This window comes from Balaenoptera physalus, assembly GCF_965194825.1.
Source record: "Balaenoptera physalus genome assembly, chromosome: 18".
Classification (NCBI taxonomy): domain Eukaryota; kingdom Metazoa; phylum Chordata; class Mammalia; order Artiodactyla; family Balaenopteridae; genus Balaenoptera; species Balaenoptera physalus.
This window is the reverse complement of record NC_138899.1, coordinates 65535035-65560559: the sequence shown is the minus strand read 5'-3', so window position 1 is coordinate 65560559 and position 25525 is coordinate 65535035. Positions and strand designations below refer to the sequence as shown.

General features: G+C 41.3%; 1 protein-coding gene across 5 annotated transcripts in view; it reads right to left on the bottom strand.

Annotated features, from left to right (window-relative positions):
* Positions 1-25525, bottom strand: part of WDFY2 (WD repeat and FYVE domain containing 2) — a 172520-nt gene that overhangs the window by 89593 nt on the left and 57402 nt on the right. For 4 of the 5 annotated variants that reach the window (XR_014255909.1, XR_014255910.1, XM_082434490.1 and 1 more), the window contains exon 2: positions 10809-10876. Coding sequence is in view for 2 of the 5 variants with exons in the window: in XM_082434490.1 (XP_082290616.1) it covers positions 10809-10876 (68 nt within the window). In the remaining 3 variants the exon portion in view is untranslated. Of the gene's footprint in view, positions 1-4132; positions 5187-10808; positions 10877-25525 lie in introns of those variants that run through there. The other variant, XM_082434491.1, reaches the window with a different exon arrangement.

Sequence of the window (25525 nt, the reverse complement as noted above, 5' to 3'; positions counted from 1 at the left end):
CCAAAGGTACAAACATGCCTTCAAAGGGGCATTATGGTAAAACACCAAGCAACCCTGTTGTGTGTGTGTGCGTGCGTATGTGTGTGTGTGTGTGTAAAGACTTTTGGTAGGTGAGTCTTATGATGGTCCTCAAACCATTTCCCAACTGTGACACTCCCATAGGAAGAGGCCTTGCATTGGTTACCCAAAGGCCCCGCAAGGCCAAGGAGGAAAGAAATGAATTGAAAGAAATACTAATGCCCACATTTGTTGTTATAGTAAATGTCTTTCTTTTGGGGTGTTGGGGGAGTAGATAAATTGACACAGAGATCCTTCTAACTTCAACTCACCAGAAGTTAATGAAAAAAGCAACCTCTGAAAGACCAGTGCTATGGCCCATACAAAATAAGCGCCTATCCATCCATGCAAGAAAATATCAAAGGGCAAAACTGTCTGGCAAAGCATAATAAGACACAGTAAAGTAATGGTAATTATGACCAAATGGTAAAGGGAATCCTTTGGAAGGAAGAATAAGGTAGGAAACAAACAAAATATGATTTAAACACAATATTTATAGCCAGGTTGCAAAGATGTGATGTTTCCCAAAGAAGAATTTGGCTTTAAATGCTATAACGCTAATAATTTGTTAGTCGATGAAGAAATAATTGGGTCTCTCTGATGGCTAAAAGTTCAGGTCAGAGATGAACTTGGCTGAGAGGCTGTTCTATCCTCCCACCTTAAAACTGCATTCTCCACAAGCCGAGCACAGTGGCCAACCAGGACTACAAAATTACAATGCAGCTCCCCTCTACGGACTCCTCTATCAAAACTGCATGCCAAAACTCTAGATGAAATACATTTCATCTAGAAATGAGAGAAGAATTCTCATTTTCCAAGCTATCTGATCGAGATTTGCCATCTCCGTTCTGTCTCAGACTGATGACAATCAGAAGATGTGTACCTGGCAAAATTTTAGGAAGCAAGATATGAAAAGTACAAATACGATAGGAAAGAAATTTGTAGGGATCTATCGGTAATGGGAAATAATATTCTCTTATATTAGTGTCAGGACTTTAGACCTTGATGGCCTGTCAGAATCTTATCTTTAAAATTAAACACTTTCATAACACTGAGTGTTTCTTAAAAATGAAATATTTCTAGTTTAAGGCAGGTTTTCAGCTTAAAATTTAGGGAGGGTGAAAATAAAGAGAAACACCAGTCTGGGTGATTATATTAATGACTATATAATTTGAAGGGGGAAAAGCTCAGGATATGAGCCCTAGGCAAAAATGAGCTCCTGAAACCAACATCAACTTCAACAGAGCAATAATTAAGTGGATTAGCGAGAAACTGGCTACTTGTATTTCTAACACTTTTATCCCACGGGCCATCTAAGAAAAAATATTGCTTTTGTTTTCTTAAAAAATGTAAATTGAGAGGAGGCATTCTCAAAATACTTCTATTTGGGGGAAAGTTTCCCAATTTCTATTATTTATACCTATAATTCTTTCATTTTATGACTAATTTATTTCCTGTCCTTTGCTGATCGGTTGAACTTTACTCAAATAAACACAAGTTCTGTTGAAGGTTGAACTGTGGATTTCAATCACTCTGACAGCTCTACAATGCCAAAGGCATTATTTGGCAGGAGACACTAATCTTCATGGGATGTGCTGGTGGGAACTTGAAATAAGCAACAGTACTTCTGTGAATAAAACTTCAGGTGTCAAAGGCATCCTGGTGAAGTTAAATGTCAGGATCCTATGATAAGAGGGCCTTGAATAGAGAGGCTTTCCAAGAGCACCCCATCACCACAAAGCAAAGATTTAGTTCATGGACACTGTTCCATTCAACTGTGCGTCACAAGATAATATTTATTAGGTTTACAATATTCAGCCCATTTTTTTTGTTTTTAATTTTATTTATTTATTTATGGCTGTGTTGGGTCTGCGTTTCCGTGCGAGGGCTTTCTCTAGTTGCGGCAAGCGGGAGCCACTCTTCATCGCGGTGCGCGGGCCTCTCACCATCGCGGCCTCTCTTGTTGCGGAGCACAGGCTCCAGACGCGCAGGCTCAGTAGCTGTGGCTCACGGGCCTAGTTGCTCCACGGCATGTGGGATCTTCCCAGACCAGGGCTCGAACCCGTGTCCCCTGCATTGGCAGGCAGATTCTCAACCACTGTGCCACCAGGGAAGCCCCCCATTTTTTACTTTATTAAGAACACTTATATTTAGGACTTCAATTGCCTAGCATTAAAAAGGGTTTTTTGTTTAAATCAGGTATTTTATGCACTCAACTGAAATTAACCCTTTGTTTTCTTTTAATTTAGTCTGAGTAACATCAGCAAAATTACAGTGAGTTGGCAGTGGTCCCTTCTTCTCCCAGACAGGTTTTAAGTTACAGTGAAGTGATCTAACTACAGTAAGCTTTAAATTACTCTGTCAGATGAAAATCAAATAAGAGTATGCTAAATAAATGCTATAATTATTCAGATTAATTAATATCTGTTATCTTCAGTTTGGATAATTTATGTTTTCCTTCACTTTTGTTAAATATCAAAGTTCCATGGGCACCTTTTCTTCTTGGTACACAGAGAATTAAAAGACCAGATTATACTATTAATTTTGGAAATGTCAATAGTAAAAACAACAAGTTGTTTTCTACACATGGTTCTATAATACAACCTATACCAAAAAGAAACCAACAAAGGAGCAACAGACTTCACAGCTGGGAACCAAGAAGTTATCTGAAATAAGATATAAATTAAACAACAGGATGAGCATTTCCCGATTATACACATAATCCCCACTGCCAAAAAACTCCCTCAACTGAGTTAAAGATATTGTCTAAAAGTCACCCAAACAATCACTATCTTATAAAAACAGAAATACCAAATTCATTATTTTAAATACTTTTCAATCACTAATCTTCCCACATGAATTTCCCCCCAAGCTCCAATAAACCCAGCAGAAGGGGTAGGACAGCACACGAACCACCTCCATTGTCCTAAATCCTTGGACCTCACCAATGGGAAAATTAACATTTGCGATTTACATACAAAATAACTCATTTCCATCCCAAATATAAACATATCAATATGAACATGTTAATCATTTTAATTTTCTAAATTCTCAATTTCAAGTTGTTCTAAGACTACAGTTCCAACAAATGGGAAAAGAAAACCAATCCAGCCACAACCTCACAAATTAGCCAATCTTTCCTAATCCCTCTGCGTTAAGGTCAGCAATGATAGGGGAATTCCCTGGTGGTTCAGTGGTTAGGGCTCGTCACTTTCACTACTGTGGCCCAGGTTCAATCCCTGGTCGGGGAACTAAGATCCCGCAAGCAGCATGGCGTGGCCAAAAAAAAAAAAAGATCAGCAATGACAGTATACATTGCGTAACTCCAAGAACCTGAAAGTACTTTACAAATACTTATTTGACATATAACCAAAATCTGAGAACAAAGAAAATGGACAGTTTATCTGTTAGGTTCAGAGCAGACAAAATGAAAGGACTTGCCCGAAGTGAGTCAGCAAATTGGTAGCAGAAATGAAAATCAAATTCCAGTTTCCCACCCAGGCACAGGTGTTACCCTACAAGCGATTCTGAATGCTCTAATCTTAAACAATGCATATTTTTCGGTGAATTTAATGTAAACAGTAAGACTGTGTTCAAACTGCATCACTCTATTTGTCTTAACTAAGATAACTTATTCAATGCATTCCCTACCTCATTTCACAAAGAATTGGAAATGGCTTTAAAAGCAGATACAATAAAAACAAACGACAGAAATAAGCAAAAAGTCTTGAGCGAGGAAAATATATATAAAAGAACAGAAAGAAAATCAAAATAAAAATCCGTTGGGAATATAACAGATCCCATGTTTCACATTACCCATAAGGACTACGTACCAGGTCCTTAGAGCTGCTCCTCCTAACCTTTTTCGCCTCATGATACACCCAGAAACTTAGATGTGAACAGTCCCTGCAGGAAATGGAAGAGACTGCTAGGGCCCAGATGACTGGATCACCCCTGCCCAGCTAAACGAATCAGTTCTCGGGGCCTGTAATCCATTTGGATCATTCCAGTATCCTGTAGCACACAGGATGGGAGGTTCTGCCTTAGAGAAAGGCAGGGTTTCTGGCTCTCCTACCTGAAAAGTAATCTCCCTTGGTGTTTCTTCAAAGGGGCGCTGAGCACGATGGTAGACAACTACTTCAAAAGCAGATAAAGCATTTCATGTATACACACAGCAATATGCGCTGAGGGCATAGTGAACGAAGGCGTTTCTGCAGAAGGCTGACACAAAGCAGGAAATCTCAGGATACAGATGAATAATCAACTGCATGTCCTTCATGCTGCCCACCGTAAATAATAAACAGCCTTTCTCTCAACCAGGCTGTTGATAAAAACTGGAAAGCAGAGAGTGCAAAATTAAGTTTTTCAGTGAGGACTAGGGTTCCTATACTTGTTTATTTTTTAGCTATTATTTATTTGTTTAAATTTTAAACTTTTTTAAAATTTTAGATGTATTTTTTATTGCGGTAACACTGGTTTATAACATTACATAAGTTTCATGTGTACAAAATTATATTTCTATTTCTGCATACCTTATAGCGTGTTTACCACCAAAAATTTAGTTTCTGTCTGTCACCATACAGTTGATCCCTTTTATCCATTTTGCCTCCCCTTCCCCCAGGTTACCACTACTCTCTTCTCGCTGTATCTATGTGTTAACTTTTATTTGGTTTGTTCATTTATTTTGTTTGTTGGTGCTTTATATTCCACATGAGGGAAATCACATGGTATTTGTCTTTCTCCGTCTGACCTACTTCACTGAGTAGAGATTCTATACTTTAAAAGTTAGCTGAGCAAATGATAAAGTGGCCACAGTGGTGGGAAAACTGAAGGGGCACAACCACAGCCTCAGACTGGGCAAATGCCATCACGCCAGGCCAAGGCAGAGAGCTGGAAATACGACAAAATCGGTCATTTTAGTTATTAGGTGTACCTTTCATTTGTAATTACCTTTGAAAAACCACCTTCTGTTTTGTTTTGGGGACAAATCCATAAACGCTTAGGAGCCAAAGTAAATTCCACCTGCCTGTCCTGGCAATGACAGAATCCACAGAGGTTTTCCAATTGCCTAACCCTCACTCAGGCCTGAGATGCTGGCCCTCTTAACCTATTCACTACACCTTTGGCAGCCACGTTGCTTTAACTATTCTCCATAGGGGAAAAGTTGGCAATAAAGGCCCAGACCTGATACCCAATACCGCAGAGTAAGAAAAATCTCAAACACCTGCCACCCTGGCTCCTGCTTGCGCTCTCTCCTCCACTCCTTTGTCTGATGCCATGAATAGCAAACCTAGTTGGTAAAGTAAATCTAAAATAACTCAATCATGAAAATAGGAATGTCTGTGCTTTTCATGTGTTGTTTTTCCTCTGTAGTGTGATGCAAACACGGTGGCTGAAATGGTATCTATTAGAAGCCTGGAACAAATAATCACATTTATGGCTATAACTGAAACCTTAACTCTGTACCCTCAGGAAGGTCCCTCTGGTATCCAAGGTCAGGCAGGTCCCAGCTGGGCAGGCTGTAACTTGATCATGTCATAGGCTACTTTCCAGCTACTACGTGAGATATGTCAAGAAGATATTATTTTTGAAAGAATATTTGATAAGGATATGCTCTTATTTCTCACTTATCCATAAAAATCAGCTTATAGGAAACCCCAAATTCTCTGTAGACAGCAGGGTTTAAAACAGACCTTGCTTGGGGACCCTTTGTGACCATGTGGCATTACACCTACTTCTTTGGTTATACCACACCATGCACCATGCACGGTACTCATCTGAGGTCTGCCTCCCCCACTAGACCGTACACACCATGAAGATGGGAATCACCTGTAGTATTAAACACTCTACCTTTGTACATTGCACGGCATTTGGATGGAAGAAACACTTAAAATTAGTTGAATGTACTGTCCAAAGAAATGAAAGATAACAGGATATTTCTTTCTGCTTTTCATCTTTACTTGTCCTCACGTTTCCCGCACTATTTTCAGCTCAACACCGCAGAGGCATCAATAGGGACATGCATGGCTCGGTTCTTCCACTTTAAAGATCACAGATCCAGGAGAAAGTAAAAAGACAGGAACTGGGAGGTGTACAGTCAGGGCAAGGCTGAGTCAGATACTCGCAGCGACAAGTCGCAGATGCCCACTGGCATGGACTCAAGCGCAAACGGGCACGTGGCAGTAAGACAGAGGGTATCTCTTGAACTCAAAGGCAGAAGCAGAGCCAGGCTTGGGGGTTCGGAGGATGAGGAAGAAAACCTTAAGGCATCACTTGCTCAGGCTTCACTCGCTCTGGAGCGAAGTGATCCTTCCTCCCTGATTCACACTTCCTTTTCAGGGCATCAGCTTTCACTGTTTCTTCAGGCACACAAATGCCTCACAGCTGTTTCATTTCTGTGTTCCCAGCTCAAGGGACCAGCCTAGGTTGAGACTAGCATTTCCTATTCCAAACTCTAAATTCCTTGGAAAATCAGACTGACTCAGGGGCAAACAGCCTTCACTAGGCACATCTGGTTTCTCCTGGGTCCCTCCTGGAGGGGAAGCAGCAGTTTCTCAGAAAAGGCAGGGTGTGAGGACACCCCCAGAGCAGTGGTTGGGCTTTTGATCGTGATGAGTCTCCTCTTCATCTTCCCCTCACCTACCACTCTCTGAAGTTCACGCAGTTTCTGCCTTTCAGGCTCGCTCCTGCCCTCAAACTTGGCCTTCACTGTTCATTCTTTCTCGTCTAATGCCTTCTGATCCCTTCCCTCCAATCAACTTCAAATTCTTCTCAATGCTAAAAAACATTACTATCCTACCCAGAACATGACAAATACTATATATATATACTTTTTTTTTTTAATAAATTTTTTTATTTATTTCTGGCTGCGTCGGGTCTTCGTTGCTGCACGCGGGCTTTCTCTAGTTGCGGCAAGCGGGGGCTACTCTTCACTGCGGTGCGTTGTCTTCTCACTGCGGTGGCTTCTCCTGTTGTGGAGCACGGGCTCTAGGCGCGCAGACTTCAGTAGTTGTGGCTCGTGGGCTCTAGAGCGCAGGTTCAGTAGTTGTGGCGCACGGGCTTAGCGGCTCCGCGGCATGTGGGACCTTCCGGACCAGGGCTCGAACCCGTGTCCCCTGCATCGACAGGTGGATTCTTAACCACTGAGCCACCAGGGAAGTCCTGACAAATCCTATATTAAAAGGGTTTTTTTTTTCCAGTGTTTGTTTGCTTCAGGTTCTGTGACTTTTTTTTCTAACTTTATTAAGGTATAATTTTCAAATAAAATTGTAAGATATTTGAAGTGTACAATGTGATGAATTGGTATGTATCCTGAAAGGATTCCTGCCATCAAGTTAACACGTTCGTCACCTCACATATTTAATTTTTTTTTTTCTTGGTGAGAACTTTAAAGTTGTACTCTCTCAGCAAATCTCAATCATACAATACAGTGTTATCAACTATAGTCACCATGTTATACACTAGATCCCCAGATTGCATTCATCCCACCTCCTTGCCCCTGGCAACCACTTTTCTACTCTGTTTCTATGAATTCGGTTCTTTTTTTTAAGGTATTTTAATGGACAAAATAAACAGATAAACCATATATTGCATGTACAAGATATTCTCTGTTTGTTTTTTTCTGGATCTGGAATACTCCCCATTATGTACCACTAAAAACACACAACATGGTCATATCTGCCTTGCGGTGTCCGTATTATAGTCTCCAGCTATACTGTACTTTTCCACTTACTTTGTAATTAATACCACATAACCGTTATTTAGGGATCATACTGAGTAACCTCTTAACAAAACACCTTTCAATAGAAAGGATTGCAAAAAAAAAAAAAAGAAAAGCCCTTTGGAAATTCAATAAATGAATAAAAGGAATAAATTCTAACTGACACGAAAATGTAGCCTATTTCCTTGTGCAATAAGATTCTGCCTCTCTCAAGTTAAACAAAACTTAAAGTCTTGCTCAGAGCTCAGTTCCTATGTTATCTGAATGCATATGACCCCTAGGAAAATAAAAGCCAATTTCTGATCAACTGTGAAGAATGCAGGCTTTTGTTCTTTTACCCCTCTCCACGGTAGATGGAACCATCCAACAATGAAAGATTACAGAAATCATCTTGACCATTCACGCGTTGTTCATCTGCATCTCTTGGCACCTAGCTTGATGGCCTGTATACAGTCGGCGTGCAGTAAATATTTGATCAACTAGAGCGTGTACTTATATCTATGTATTTACAAATAAACACTATATATGCATGAGGCTTCACATGTGTTGATATAAACATATGTAAATAGATCAGCATGTTGGAGACAACGCCAAAAGGCAATCTTCTCAAACTTAAAAGGGCATTCACATCACCTAGGGATATTATTAAAATGCAGATTCTGATTCAGTAGATCTGGGGTGAAACTCAATATCTGCATTTCTAGTAAGTTCTCAGGTGACCCTGATGCTGCTGGTCCACAGACCAAATGTTAATAGCAAAGTAATCCCTGCTTTACTCCCTTTAGTAGGAGGCCATAGGCAAACTATGCAAATAATTAGAGGGTCCTTCTCAAAGATCATGCTCAGTCATTTAGGAAAATGTATGATAATATTCTCAGGGAAACTCATCTTTATTATCAGATTCAAGTCTGCAATAGGTACTTCTTTACTGAGCACCTATGCCAGGTACAAGAGCTACAGCAGCCTTTAGTCATTCAAGGATACAGCTTAATAAAGGATGAAAATACAACTTGAGGCGTCTCTGTATCCTCAGTGATATTCAAATAAAGAGAACATTAGAGAATGACACCAAATGTGTATGGAAGTGTGTATGGGGGAGGGGGTGGGTAAGCAACTGCTTAGGATCCCGCATCTTCAAGAGGTTCCTATCAAGTATCAACGTCCATCTCAAGAAGACTCCTTGGGACTTCCCTGGTGGCACAGTGGTTAAGAATCCGCCTGCCAATGCAGGGGACACGGGTTCAAGCCCTGGTCCAGGAAGATCCCACATGCCGTGGAGCAGCTAAGCCCGCGCGCCACAACTACTGAGCCTGCGCTCTAGAGCCCAGAAGCCACAACCACTGAAGCCCGCGTGCCTAGAGCCCGTGCTCCACAACAAGAGAAGCCACCCTAATGAGAAGCCCGCGCTCCACAACGAAGAACAGCCTCCGCTCGCTGCAACTAGAGAAAGCCCACGCATAGCAACAAAGACCCAACGCAACGAAAAATAAATAAATGAATTAATTAATTAAAAAAAAAAAAAAAAAGAAGACGACTCCTCGTGCACCATCCCCAAGCCCTCATCACTCTGCCCACATCCGCCTCTCTTCTGTCTTCGCAGTCATATGAGAACGACAAGCCTCTGGGGTCAACTTCAACTTGCTGGACTACAGAACTTCGCCATCTCGTCCTGTTAGATATTATGTCAAGTGTGATGAAAAAGACCGTAGGTAAGACTGGTTATACCACTTAAAAATGAGAGAAAAAAAAAAATCAATCAGAGAATTCCTTTCCCTTTCCATTTACCTAAACCCTCATCACTGCCAAGACTTAAAAGGAAGTTCCCCCAGGGTCTTGGCTGTGCAACGGTGTCTGCTGGAAGCATGACCGATGAGGGGAAAATATAAGCACTTGGAATTACAGGCTGCCTTTTCACTAATGCAGAGTGGGATGCTTGGTTCAATGACGGGCTATCATCTATTCACTACAATTCTAAAGAAATGCAAACCTCAAAGACAAATTTGAAAATCAGAGAAATCCATTACATCCTTAATAATGTATTTGTTCATAAACAGGCAAAATTGTTGTTTAAGTTATTGCAGTGTTCTTTTGCCAGAGGCATAAACTTAATCACATCTACAGCATAGCATGAATTTCTTTTGGTTGTACGTGGTGGCATGTACTACTCAAACTGGGATACCGGTATGAAGGGAAGAGGTGCACACTGCAGGAAGCCAGAGGGTACATGAACCAGACCACAAACCTGGGGCATTTTTCTAGCATGTCAATTTCAATTAAGATTTGAAGGAAGGGGAGTAAGAGAAACATTTCATAATATAACTGATAATAAGTTTAAATAATTATTTTACACGAAAATAAATATGGAATAGGACAATTAAACTTCAGTAATTTTAACAACAAAACACTAGACAAAAAAGAAATTTCGTATCTAAGGGAGCCAGCTCTCTCCCTGCAGGGGAACTTCTGCCAGTGCAAGAATGTAAGAATCAGTCATCTTTTTTTAAAGGTATATTTGAAAGATTCACTATTTATCAGTGCAAGGACATATTTCTCACATAAGATTCTGGGGAAATAAGACTGACTTCTAATCAGAACGTTTCAATCCTAAGCAAATCCTTTTCAGAACTGAATGTTCAACACTGAATGTTTTGAATTTGAATAAATAATATAACAATAATGCAAGAACAAATTTACTTCACAAATGTAATCACTGGACAAAATTTTGAGTTGTCTAAGGAAGTACTTTACAAAAAAATTGGAAAAGAGAGGGAGACTGTGTAATCAAGGAGTCTAGGTGCTGTAGTCCTTCCATTAATCTTATTCAGAAACTGTGAATATATAGTCAATTTCAGAACAATTTTCTTATTTTACATACTGAGAGCTAGAATGATTTAACAAGGTACTTTCCATTATAATGATAATCCCAACCCTCAGGCATCTCTACTCAAGAAAATACAGAGAAGGCAATCTGGGAAGGAAGGGGAGTTGGGGTCCATGTCTGATTTTTAAAGACAGAGATCCAGATACTTACAAGGCATCACATGGTATATGCTTGGCCAATATTGTCCACTGTCTCTCTTTAACCACACACGAACAGTCCTGCAACAAAAGAAAATGTGTGTGTTAAATCACACTATTTTTGGTCATGGGAGTGTTGATAGACAGAAACCAAACCTCTTAATTATATATACAGTGGACCCGGAACAACATGGGTTTGAGCTATATGGTTCTACTTATAAGCATATTTTTTTTTCACCAAATATGTACTACAGTACTACACAATCCACGAATGGTTGAATCTGCAGATGTGGAACCACAGATACAGAAGGCCAACTATAAAGTTATATGCAGATTTTAGACTGCACGGAGGGTCAGTGCCCCTAACCCCTGTGTTGTTCAAGGGTCAACTCTGTGTGTATATATGACATAACTACATTGCTATAATTAATAATATATATTACATATAAATATGTATAACATATATGTTTATAACATATCTCTATATAATACATGCATATATAATTATATATATACACATTACATAATGTGCGTGCACACCATTTACGCCTCTCTAAAGGCATACTCCTATATTCCTTAAATTTAAGGCTGTATACATTTAAAATTACATATGACTTTTATAATTAAATATTTGAGGATAATTAAATTTTATCCTCATATATATTTATATACACACGTGTGATAGTGTTTGAAAATTATTTTTGTAGTTGTTTTGCTCTCGGAGTATATGGCCTTTGCCCCAGTCGGTTGGAAGCATTCATCTCCCTGGGGAGTAATTAAGATTTACTATGGAAGGGAGTAGGAAGAGATAAAATGAAGCAATATGCAACATCTGACACACACGGAAGGATGACATAGTAAATTCACAGTCTTACAAGCCACGGCATCGTCTTGAGAGAAGGTTTTTGCAAACACAGTCAAGCAATGGTAAACTCTGAGACTCAAGATTACTGAGCTAGAGGGCTGGCCATGCAACCCACCATGGAACAGGGTAATCCTGCAGCAAAGGCTGTGGATGAAGTTCCAGGCTAGAAGGCCAGATAGAGACACAGCAGACATCCAGGAGAGCTCAGAGAGGAGGGGCCAAAGAGAGAATGAACCAGAGGTTACTGGGAGGTTCTTACTAACCAGAAAGGCCCTACCACGAATTACACCAGCACGCGCACGCAAGGCAAACACAGCTAGGAGGTAAAGGGACATTGCCCCAGAGACCAGAGGAAGTAGCAAACATCAAACCAAGGGAAACGAACAGTGCCCCACTGCTGCTAGAAGATCATATACACCACACCCCTCACCCCACACCCTTAAACCATCCTAGGGTAAAAAGCAGACACTGAGAATTTTAATCTCAGAGAGAGCTGGACACTACCTAAATAGACTATTTAAGTCATCATATTAGACTAAGTTTTAAATTGTATTGGATTTCTTCCCCAGTTAATCAGCGGGTCTCCCCATCAGAATAGGAGAAAAAGACTAACTACAGACACAATAAAGAAATGCCACTTTCTCTGCACAGCCATAAGATACGATGTAGTGATATATAGTGACACCACTACATATACATGTAAAACTCCATCTTTTTGGCCAACCAGCCAATTTGTGAGATGGTATAATGGAAAATAATTCTTAAAAAATAATTCAATACATACATTATTTATACACATATCATACCAGCCTTCACTTAAATTCTTTTTATAATATATGTCAAAACAACATTTTAATATGGAGATTATTATCTCAACAAGAATAAATACAGGAGTCACATCATGGAAAATGTCAGAAGAGGAAGCTCCCAGAATCAGTCCCTGTACCAAATCAACTATTGAGCTGTCAGAATCACTGTTTCAGAATTCTAAAGTCTAGTTAGACACTTGCAGCATCCATGGGAATGCCTGATGAAGAAGCTGGTATTATGTCAATGAATTTCACATCTTACTTGCAGCTACCATCATGCATGCCCCATCCCTGTAGCAGGCAGCTGTGGGGACAGTGGCCCATGGTCATGGAGTGACTTGCAGGTACCAGGGTGGGAACCCTGTCCTCCAAAATTTGGGGATGCGTGTTTTGATTTGCCTGGCAGTTCACTGAGAGACTAGAGAAGATACTGGCCGTTGTTTCAATCCCCTAGGTCTGAAACGTTTCCCGGGCGATGTCTGCCAAAAGAATTTAAAGGGAAGGAAGACCTTTTTCTCCTTTATGAAATTCAGGCATTAAAAGAAATCACTGGTTGGGACTTCCCTGGTGGCACAGTGGTTGGAAGTCCACCTGCCAATGCAGGGGACACAGGTTCGATCCCTGGTCTGGGAGGATCCCACATACCGCGGAGCAACAGGACCCATGCGCCATGACGGCTAAGCCTGCACTCTGGAGCCCACGAGCCACAGCTGCTGAGCCCGCATGCCACAACTGCTGAAGTCCACGTGCCTGGAGCCCGTGCTCTGCAATGGGAGGGGCCACCGCAATGAGAGGCCCATGCACCACAGCGAGGAGTGGCTCCCACTCGCTGCAACTAGAGAAAGCCCGCGTGCAGCAACAAAGACCCAACGCAGCCAAAAATAAAAATAAATAGATGAATAAAGTTGAAAAAAAAAAAAAAAGAAATCACAGGTTGACCTCAGAGATAAAAGAACAGAAACTTCAATGATCACATGATCATGTACAACATGAAATATAGTCTTTGCAGAAAGAGTTGGGAAAAGTCACTAAACAGACAACTGCAGCATTCAACAAGTAACAAGAGCAATCTCTAGAGAGGAGGGAGAATGGGATTTTCAGTTGCCACATTATAATATTTAAAATATCCAGTTCTCAGACTTGTGGTTGCCAAGGGGCAGGGGGAGTGAGGGAGTGATGCACTGGGAGTTTGGGGTTAGTAGATGCAAACTATTACACATAGAATAGATAAACAACAAGGTCCTACTGTATAGCACAGGGAACTATATTCAATATCCTGGGATAAACCATAATGGAAAAGAATATTAAAAAAAAGTACATATGTGTATAACTGAGTCACTTTGCTGTACAGCAGAAATTAACACAGCATTGTAAATCAACTCTACTTCAATTAAAAATAAATTTAAAAAATAAAATATTTCTAGACATCAAAAAATTTTTTAATAAAATTAAATAAAATATCCAGTTCGCAACAAAAAATTGCAAAGTATGCAAAGAAAGAGGAAATGGCCCATTCACAGGGAAAAAAGTGACAAAAACCACCAATGAAGTAGTCCAAACGCTAACTGGCCTTACTAGACAAAGACTTTAATTAACTATCTAAATATGCTCAAAGGGCTAAAGGTAACCACAGACAAAGAACTAAAGGAAATCAGGAGAAGGATGTATGAACAACTAGGGAATATGAGTAAAGAGATAGAAATTATATAATAAAATAAATAGAAATTCTGTGGCTGAAAAGTACAATAGCTGAAATGAAAAATTCACTAGAAATGGTCAACGATAGGTGTGAGAAGACAAAAGAATCAGCAAACTTCAAGATAGGACAACTGAAATTACCTAGTCTGAGGAAAAGAAAGAAAAAGAATGAAGAAAAATGAACAGAATCAATAAAGACTTTGCCTGGAATTGAGGCAATCATCTTTGATCATGAGACAAACAAGCTTGAGGATAAAAGTTGACATGCTAAGGGGAGTTCCCAGGTGGTCTAGTGGTTAGGATTCAGCACTTTCACTGCCATGGCCCAGGTTCAATCCCTGGTTGGGGAACTAAGATCCCAAGCCATGTGGTGCAGCAAAAAAAAAAAAAAAAAAAAAAAGTTGACATCAAACACCATTGACCCACCAACCCTTTAGACTAACTTTAGACTTGTTTGTGAGATGATCTGATTTTTTCTTACCTTAAGCCACTGTTTAGTGGATTTTATTACCAGGATCTGAATACATGTTAACTGATAGAGAAGACGAAAGAAAGGAATGCCTTTCCTTAGGTTTTGGGTTTGTCCAGCTGCATGGATGGCACTGTCATTCACTGAGATGAGGAACACTGGAAAAGGACCAGATTTGGGGGAGTATCATGAGTTCACTTTGAACATTTGAGTGGGAGGTATCTTTAAGTTAGCCTAGAATTCCTAATGAGTGAACAAAAGACAATTATAATTAGAGGCTATGGCATGAGTTGCTCTGAAGATTAAATGTAAGGTTCTTGACAACAGTGCTTGGCACATAGCAAGCACTGGATAACTGCCAACAATAGTATTGTGATTATCATCACTATTGTTTAAAAACCTACCAATCAACCATAGCTTGGGAGAGTTCAAGATCCCAAACCTTTTCCTGCTTTGCCAACATACTGAACATCTTACTCCTTGTTTTTTTAAACTCAATCTGCAAAGGTGTCATAAATTATTTATCCATTCCTGCATGCATTTCTTTAACACGTACTGAACATCTACTATGTGTCTGGCTCTGTGCAGGAGCTCCATGTGGACAGACAAGGAAACATCATTAAAACAGTACCTGATAAGAGCTGCAAGCTATTTTTATCTATTTAAGGCCATGTAGGAAAGGTATCTAATCCACATGGCAAAGGGCGGCAGGTTCAGGAAGTGCTGACTCTGAAGGAATAGCACTATCTGTTATTTCATGTATTTCCTTCATGGCACCGGCCACAGTCTGCTATCTGATCTACCTACTTGTAAATGTGTTTCTTATCTTGTTACCGAACCAAACTTGCTCATCCACAGGCAGTAAAGCCAATCTACTGACACTGGCTTGTGGTGAAGGGAAGTATAGCAACGACTGCAAGGCACCAAACAAGTAATCTGGCACAGGTAGTGCTCAAAAAGCCTGAACTCCCCCAAACTCCCCGATGGGTTGCAGGAGAGCATTTTTAAAGGGGGGGGGGGGCAGAGTTTGTGATTAGTTCATGCACAATTCTCCGATTGGCTGATGGTGAGGTAACAGGGTGGTACCACAGGGGTTAACATCAATCCTTAGGCTCCAGGAGGCCTGGCGGCTATGTGCTCATGGTCATCAAGCAGTTAACATCTTCCATTTGGTGTGGGTTTTAGCATCTGTAAAACAACTCAGGAATTGTGCATCAGATACTATTATCTAGGTACTTCAGAGAGGAGCTAAAGCACAGGATACAGAGGAGGGGTCTGTCCAGGGAAGGCCCCAGAGGGTCCTGCTTGGTTACAATTTGATTTGCCCACTAGAAAATAAGCATGAGGGGGACTTCCCTGGCGGTCCAGTGGTTAGGACTCAGTGCTTTCACTGCCGAGGGCCTGGTTCAATCCCTGGTTGGGGAACTAAGATCCCGCAAGCCACGTGGCTCGGCCAAAAAAAAGAAGAAAAGAAGCATGAGAATAAAGAATATTCTTTTCTTGCTCATCACTGTCTACCCAGAGCCTAGGAGTACACGGCCATGGTAAATGTATGATAAATATTTGTTGGGTGAATGAAAGTAGGAAGAAATTTTCCTCTACCCTTCCAGGTTCTTCTGGCAGGTCTAAGAAGTAAATTGACATGAGACAGATTAACAGGAAAAAAGTCAAACAAAAGTTTAATAACATGTATACATGGGAGAGACCCAGGAAAACTGAGTAACTCTCCAAAATGGCTGAAGCCCTCACCTTAAATACCACCCTCAGCTAAAGACAAAAGACGATGTTGAGGGCAGGGAGAGTCAGTTGTGGGACGCTACCAGGAAAAGCACAGTAAACAAGGGTAGGATTGTGATGCAGATTTAAGACACTGCTTTCTGCATCAATAAGAGTTTCCAGAGATTTGGTCATCCTCCTCGTCTTGCTGCATCCAGGGAGATACCCTTACACAAGTGGAGATTTCCCTTACAAATGCAAATGTTTCTTGCAAAAACGGTAACTCCTACTTGATTTTCAGAGTTTTCCCCATGTCTACTGTTTCTTAGAAAATAACCAGCTTAAAATTAATATGCCAAAGAGAGATATTTGGGGATGGCAAATTCTGTACCCCTACAAGGTAGTCCCAGGTGGCAAAGCCTGCTGGCTGTCTACACCAGATTCATTCTCCTCTTCTTCCTGAGCAGCAGTTAGACTGACCAGAGAAGGATGGGCAGAGCACAAAGGCCAGTAAGTAGAAGACAAAAGACTTCAAGCTAGACCAGATGCTTAGCACAGTTTATGTGTTAGAGATACTACTATAAACAAACAAAAAGAAGTCTACCAGGCTTTCCAGGGGACCGTTTGGCCAACAGAATCCCCGTCGTGGCCTCCCAACAATCCCACAGGGTGGGTATGATTACTGTCATGTTACAGGTGAAGGTTCTGCAGCCCAGAGAGGCCCAGGCTGCACAGAGCCCCAGGGTGAACAAGGTACCCGCCTCCAGAGGCTGCGCTCTCTCAGCCACTACACCATGCAGAGCTGCTCCCTCACAAGGAGGGGGGAGAGGAAGGTAGGAAACCACGGGCGAGTTTCACTTCAACATTCTGAGTTTAAAATGGCTACAGATCATCTGAGTAACGATTATACACATGCAGCAGCTTCTTACATGAGGGTTCCAGATAAAGGGAGCACCTACCCTACGTGCACAAAGGTTGTTACACTATCGTAATGTTAGCTGAACCAATGGTCTTTCTGATGCATAAATTATTTTTAAAATATATAAAAGCATATACAAACACACATTTTTTTTAGGTAACAGTGTTCCTAAAACTCCCGGTTAAGAAAGGTACACATCAATACAGTCAGCACAGGTTTGTTTAAAGATTTTCTAAAATAGCTGTACAGGTCAGAAAGGTGGCAGGATAATATGAGTTTTAATTTTAATAATAGTAACAGACATTTCTACAGAAATAACAGCCCCCAAAACACTTTGCATATACATTTAATCCTTACAAAGTCCTATGAAATAGAAACTATCCTTTAGAGATGAAAGTGTAAAGCTCAGAGAGCTTAAGCAATTTGCCCAGAACTAGTGAGTGGATGCAGTTATTTTAAATCCTGTGCTCTCTGCACTAAATATACTGCCTTCCTTACACTAGCATGTATCTGGCAATTGATAAATTTTACAACCTAAAAATAAAATGCTACAAAAACATCTGTTCTCTTATATTCTCTTATATTCAGAGGTGTAATAGCAGTTTAAAACAGAAAAAAGATACTGCAACCCAGAGGTCAAAAGCACAATTTGGGTGGCTAGGAATTTCTTAAATAAATGTAAATTCCACTATACAAAACCTATAAGTGTTCATTTTTCCGCAAATTATATTTAAAGAGCAACATAAAAAGCTTTTAATAGTATGTGAAAACTTTTTTCCTTGAAAAAAATTTAAGAAAAAACAGCTGTGATTAATAAGAGTCAGAGTTAAGCCAGTAGAGGTCAGTGTGCGGGGGAAGAAAAGTGCATGACTCTGCTGAAAGGCAGGGATACTTCATTCACCACCCACACATAGCCCTGGGGTTCACCAACCCAACATAGCACTGCACAGCCCACCTTGCCACGTGCTGCTTTCTTCTCCCCCTGCCTCTTCCTCTCCCCCAAGTTCTTAGCACTAGGCAGAAACAGACACTGGGGAGAAGTAATCACTGCTCATCTCAAAAACAGTAAGACAAGGTACCCCCAGCGGGCCTCAGCCAGTCCAGCAGCTGGGCCACTTTGAAAATAGCATAGTCTTACTCTACGTTGGACCCAGCTGACCACATGTCAGCAAGTAAAACTTATTTTAAAATATTGGCGTTAAGTATTATTCCTTAAACCTAAAAAAGTATTGTTGTTGCTGTTTTTTAGGGTTAAAATAGACATTAGATAAATTGTAGCATTTAGCAAAACTCCCGCAGCATCAGAGCTGGTTGACTCGGTGGCTGAGCTCTGAACGCAGTCAGAAGAAACCACACTTTATCGTACTTGGCATCTGCCCCAGGGCCACGCCCCGCACGAGGTCCAAAACTGGTGCTCATCATTTACGACATATCAAAAGGATCGGATAAAAATTCCTCCCTCCAGTCACCCACGTCCCACCTGCCCTTGTCAGGAAGTCTCTGGTTACACCTGCACAGAGGCCTTGGGCAGAATGGGCTGACACCGACACATCTGTACACTGTGTCGGGCGGGATGATGGGAAGCAACTAGAAATTCTTCATTTTACAGCTCCAGCATCCACTAACACTCTAAAGAAGTAAGTAAGGGAATGGTATTCCCAGGCTGCCTCCCATCCCACCCCCCAAGTCCCTCCAAAGAACCGAATCCAGCGCCAGTCTTGAGCTACAACCTTAGCCAGGATGGGGGTGTCCTCCTCACAGGCAGCCCTCAGCCCAGCAGCCAGCAGGTTCACACAGAGGGGTTCAATCAAGCAGGGGAGTCAGATGCTCCCTTTATGAGATTCCTCCAGATTTCCGTTTGTTTGACTTCCTTGTTTTGACCTGTGCTGGTACCCATACGCTGCCAGTAGAGTTTAGACACGGTTACTGAACTGTGTGTCTGTGCATGTGTGTTTGCGTGTGAACACATTTATACATAGATATATGGCCAAGCGCCACACCAGGTCCACCCTCCCACATCCTATCCAGGAATATACCCTTTGTTCTACATTCTAGCGATCTTTAAGGCCGCTTATACTAGTGGGGACAATGAACTACCGGGACTGGGACAACTTGGATTTTCTAAGGCCGCTAAAAGTTAGGAATTCTGCCCCTACCGCCCCAAAAGTGCACTTACACATTCAATCGACCTGTTGATCATTAGCTCATTCGACAAACATTGATTAAACACCTACTAGGTACTAGTATGTGAAATGCACAAAAACAAACAAATGCCACCTCTGCAAGGTAAGAGCTACAGCAGGGAGAAGCCCGTGCTGCCCCAGGAGCACCTAGGAGCATCTAACCCTGACGATGGAGCCCGGTCAGGGGACAGCAGAGAAAGCTTCCCAGAGAGGATGGTGTCTGAAATGCAGGACGAGGAGGCATTTGCCAGAGGAGAGGAGGAGAGGGTGATGCAGCGGAAGGAGGTGAGAGCAAGCAGGGGAGGGAGCAAGGCAGGAGTAATGAGAAACCAGCCTAGACAAAGGAGCAGGCAGGAGGCCGCTGAGGGCTCTGTCTGCCCCACCGAAGAGTCTGGATGTTACCTGGAGGATGCCGGAGAGCCGCTGGAGGATAAGCAGCCAGTCACAAACTCCTAATATTTCTGTTTGTTTGGGGGAGGCCTGGAAGAAGCCTGGTTACCCTGAAGTAACCAGTTTGCAGGATGTGGGCAGTAAAGCAGGCAAAAAAGGACGAGGCCCTAGAGGAGAGAAGAGGCCACATTTCAGAGCATTTAGGAAGCAGATGCATCTGGACTTGGGGTGACCGGAGGTGGGGTGCTGCGTGAACGGTGGTGCCATTTGTCAGTGAGTGATTCTTGTGGCAAGCAACGTTGCCTTCATCTTGAACTTGCTGAGCCTGGGGACTGAGTGAGTGAACTGACTGCCTGCCTGCCTGCGAGAGGTCTCGGTGCGAGACCTGAGCCGAAAATGAAGATCTGGGAGTCACCAGCACACAAGCAGTAGGTAACTCATCGGTGAAGAAGAAGAAAAGAGGGCCAAAGACAAAGCCCTGAATAACACTAAAAGTTAAGGCGTGTAGAACATAAAAGATCTGTGAAGACCTCAGTGTGGGCCGTCAGGGAAGTAGGAGAAAAAGCTGGTTACTTCTCAGACCCAGCACGTGTCCTAATTTTTGGTCCAGAAAATAAGGTCATTATAAACATACCTAAGACTGAACCAAATTCACAGTGAGAACGTGCCCACAATAAAAAACCATCTATATAGGTCACTTTTCTGAGGGAAGAGGGAAGATTGGGGGTGCTGACAAACAGGAGACCACAGGTTGCTAAGCTACTGAGTAAAATAAGACGGGGCGTCTACCCATGTCGAAATCCAGGCTTTTTAAAATGTGCCCTAGAATGATGCAACCTTCATTAGTTACCATAGCGATGAGCTTCATTTCCCAGGGGACAATTGTTATTTTTGCTACCACTGAAGTAACTGGGGGGAGGGGGGGGGTGAATCCTACTGTGTTTTGAAGACCCTGAATTTTCAGGGAATGTTTTTCTAATAGATCACACATTACAACCTCAGTACTAACAGAAGGCAGTCCCTAGCAATCTGCAAACTAAGAGAAGAACTTTGAGCAATGGGATGTCAATGTCTTTTTGTAGTTTTTACAATGACTTGTTTCAAAGGGAAAAAAATGCCTCTAATGCAGAGAATGTTGTGGAAATTCTTGGAAAACAGAACTGAAAGATTTTTTTTCTATGATTATTTGTAGTAAGAACAAACTATGAGATTCTCATTATATGCATTCAGATCACATGTAGTAAATACACGAAACCCAATCTTCTACAGAACACTGTGCATCTCTGTACTGAGGGTTTTTCCAGGGACAGACAGAGGCTGCTGTGTGGAGTGAATGAAGGCGGCTGGGGGTTTCAGAGACAGGGGCTCAAGCTGGGCGCTCTCCAGCTTCTAGAACATTCTGCCAAGAGGCTCAGTTCCAAGTATTAACCACCTCACTATGTCAGACCTGAACAACTTTGTTGAACCGCAGATACCTGGATTCCCACGGCTGTAGCAACCTAGCAATCAGCCGCTAGAGAAGAGGTTTGGACGCTATTCCTGCTTTAAAAACGAGAACAGTCATTCTGGTCATTTACAGCCCTGTGCTTCATCAAGGTGTGCATATTACAGCCATCCCCCCAGGGAATTTTAACCAGCTGGGTCATTTCTCTCGAACCAAAGGTCGTGAAAGAAAAATGACAATCAAGTGGCAATATCTTCACTGCTTTTTAAAATCTATGAAGTGAAGTCTCCAAATGAGGTTAAATGGACACAGATGCCAGGTGAGAGATTATAAACACACACAAAATATACGGAATTGTGATCTTTATCAGTCAGTAGTAGGGGGAATTCCCTGGCGGTCCGGTGGTTAGGACTTTGTGTTTTCACTGCTGAGGGTGCAGGTTCAATCCTTGGTCAGGGAACTAAGATCCTGCAAGCAGCATGGCGCAGCCAAAAAAAAAAAATCAGTAGTAAGCCTTGAGAGAAAGAAGCCCCCGCAAGGCCTTAACTCTGAGTACTTTTATTACTGATAATCACTATCCTGTGTCTGCAAATAGTCTCCTTGCAGTCTAGACTTGTTTTGCATATTTTGTTGTATTGGTAATCTAGCTCCTAGTGGCTAACGTTTAAGCACAGCCTTTCTGCCCTGGCACAGCTGTGGGTTTTAGCATTTGCAGACTCCTTCCCTCTAACAACTCTTACCTGGCTGTCCCGCTGTCCCACATTAGCGTAAATCCCCCACAAGCCTTCGGGACTCCTGGGCAAAATCAAGCTTCGGGATCACACTGTATCTTTTTAGGACAGTCACATTAGCCATCAATGCTAGTGAGCAAGTCCATCTCCCCCACTGGACAATGAATTCCTTGAAGACTTCAAAATTTTTATCTTTGATTTTCTTAATACCTACAGTACTTTTATTTTGAATACATACAGTACTTAGTGTAAGAGAGATGCTTGAAAAAGGTCATAAAAATACACTAAAGAAAAAAAAAGAACGGGAGATAAAAGAGAAGAGAAAAAACTGAACACATTGCCAGTGCAATGGTGAAGAACAGCCCATAGGGAAGCACCAGAGCTCGGAGGGCGGACAGCTCCTGGATATTAGCATCAGCAATACCAACTGCTCCGCAGCCAGAGTCCCTCATAGGCCAGAGAAACGAGAGGACAAGCCTTGAGCTGTCAGTCTGAGCAAGTCAACAGTATGAGAGTGTCCATCAGTATCACCCATTAGGAGGACTATGGATGGAATCACTAGAGGAACAATATATTATAGATTTAAATACTGTTCTTGGCTCCGTACGCAGCGGGAGCGCAAGGTCTGTGTCACCCCACTCACCACTCTATTCCTACAGCCAGGTACGATGGCAGGCATGTGACAAATGCTCAACAGGGACTTAATGAAATAGTAAACTGAAAGAGCAGTGACTCAGAGAATGCCCCTGGCTGCCACTGTTCTGAATCCTTAGATAGATTAACTACTCTCTTCCAAGGTAGCCACAGGTAGCAAAGTGCCCAAGAATTTTATACCTTAAAAACACAGCAGAGCTGGGGGAGAAGAGAATGAGGAGTTACTGTTTAACAGGTATGGAATTTCCATTTAGGAAATGGGTAGTGGGAATGGTTGTACAGCACTGTGAATATACTTAATGTCATTGAATTGTACACTTAAAAATGGTTATAATATGGGGGGGGAATAAACTGGGAGATTGGGATTGAGATATACACACTACTATATATAAAATAGATAACTAATAAGAACCTACTATATAGCACAGGAAACTCTACTCAGTACTCTGTAATGACCTATGTGGGAAAAGAATCTAAAAAAGAGTGGAGATATATATATATATATATATATGTATAACTGATTCACTTTGCTGTACACCTGAAACTAACACAACATTGTAAATCAACTCTACTCCAATAAAAGTTATTTTTTTTAAAATATTTATTTATTTACTTATTTTGGATGCACCGGGTCTTAGCCTGGCTCGCGGGCTTCTTTGTTGCGGCATGTGAACTCTTAGTTGCGGCATGCGTGTGGGATCTAGTTCCCTGACCAGGGATCGAACCCCGGGCCCCCTGTATTGGGAGCATGGAGTCTTACCCACTGGACCAGTAGGGAAGTCCCCAATAAAAGTTATTTTAAAAAATGGTCATAATGCTAAATTTTATGTCTATTTTACTACAATTAAAAAAAAGAAAACAATTTTTTAATCTTTAAAAAAAGAAACACAGCAGAAAGACTATCTCTCTAAAACTGTAGTCTTCACAGAGTTGCCGGAGTCACAGCAATTAGAAGACAGCTGCGGACAGACTGGCCTTAGAACAGGTCTACAGAGGGCGTCCTGGCTGAGAATGCGTAAAAGGGATTCACTTGCCCACTCCAGCAGGGTAGGGCAGCAGGGTACCCATCCAGCACTCAAATCCAATTCAAAATTAGGGTGTGGAGGAATTAGACTTGATATACTATGAAAAGAGGAACAAAGGAGAGTTTCTGAACCAGGTATAAGTGGGTAAGGTTACATAATGAAAGGGGGTGTTTTTCAAAGACTACCTTGGCAGTACTGAGCAACCTGCATTAGACAGGAGAAAAATTAAAGGCTACAAAACCAGTGAGAGCCTGCTATAGGGATCAACATGTTAGAATACAGTGGTGGCAGGAGAATAAGGAGGAAGAACCAAATCCTTGATACGTTTTTAAGAGGGAATCAAGGGAAGGAGAAAGAGCCAAAGGTGACTACAACATTTCCAGCCTGGAGAGCCATATGGATGATGAAGGCAGATTGCGACAGATGCTCAAGCCCGTATTTTAAAAACAAGGAGAGGCCTCACAAAGTCAAATCACTTTTCCGAGAGACAGAAACTGGAAAATCTCATTGATTTCCAGCAGTGTGACAGAATAGATGCTCTGAAAGATCTTCTGGGATTAGGACAATCAGAACGCTAGGTAAAATTTAGTAGAATTTGATTTTCTTTTTATTGTTGTTATTTTAAAACACTGCCAACTTGTTTGAAAGTGAAGGATCTGCAGATCCCCAAAACTCTAATAAGGGAGTTTTTAATAGCTTTTAACCTTAAAAATTTCTTTTGGATCCTGGAGATCTTAAGCATCCATTTTACTCCTATATCCCACATTGGGCACAGGATATAGGAGAAAAGGCCTAGGGCCTGACCAACACAGAGAATCGAATAAGAGACCCTATTTAAGCTGGGATTCCAAAGGCTACACCCTTAGTGTAAGAGTTTATAAGAAATAAACCCCCATATGCAAAAACAGGACAGCAAGGAAACTTGTCTGGATGAAAGGAAAAATAAAAACTAAAAATCAAGCTATTCTCCATAAGCTGACCCTCATGAAAGATTCAGTACAAATATAACCTACTTGTGTCATCCGAGCAGCCTCAAGTGGAGAATTTAATTTTAAGTGGTCCTAGATTTATAATGTCCTTGGGCAACCAGTAGAAGCAAAAGTAAACACAGTCCTACAGAGGAGCTCAACTTTAAGGAGACCTTAAAAAATTTCTCCAGGTGAATTTCTAAGGAAAATGAATGGATCACAATTTTTTTAAATGACAAAATTCACAAGGAAACTAGGTATCACAGAGTGAGAACCAGCAAAAACAAAAGAACAAAAAGGGACTAACAAAGACTTCAGGTACTAAAATCATCAGAAACAGAATATAAAATAACTACATTTAATGTGTTTCAGGAATAAAAGAGAAGGTTTAACAATGAACCGAAAGTAAGCAGATTGGAAAAAGAACCAAACAGAACTTCTGAAAACGAAACACATATTACTGAAATTAAAATTTCAATGGACAAATGAAACAGATCAGACACAAAGAGAGAATTTATAAATTAGAAGATAAATAAAAAACAATCTACAATACAGTCCTCACAAAGATATGGAAAACAATAAAAGTTTAAAAACATGAAGGACAGAGCAAAAAAGATTAGAATGAAAAGGTCTAAGATATGCATAATTGTAAGAACTTATAGAGACTACTCAATGCTCTGTGGTGACCTAAATGGGAAGGAAATCCAAAAAAGAGGGGATATATGTATAACGTATAGCTGATTCACTTTGCTGTACAGTAGAAACTAACACAACATTGTAAAGCAACTATACTCCAATAAAAATAAATAAATAAGAAGTAATAGAGAGAGTGGGGAAAGAGGCAATAGTTGAGAGATAA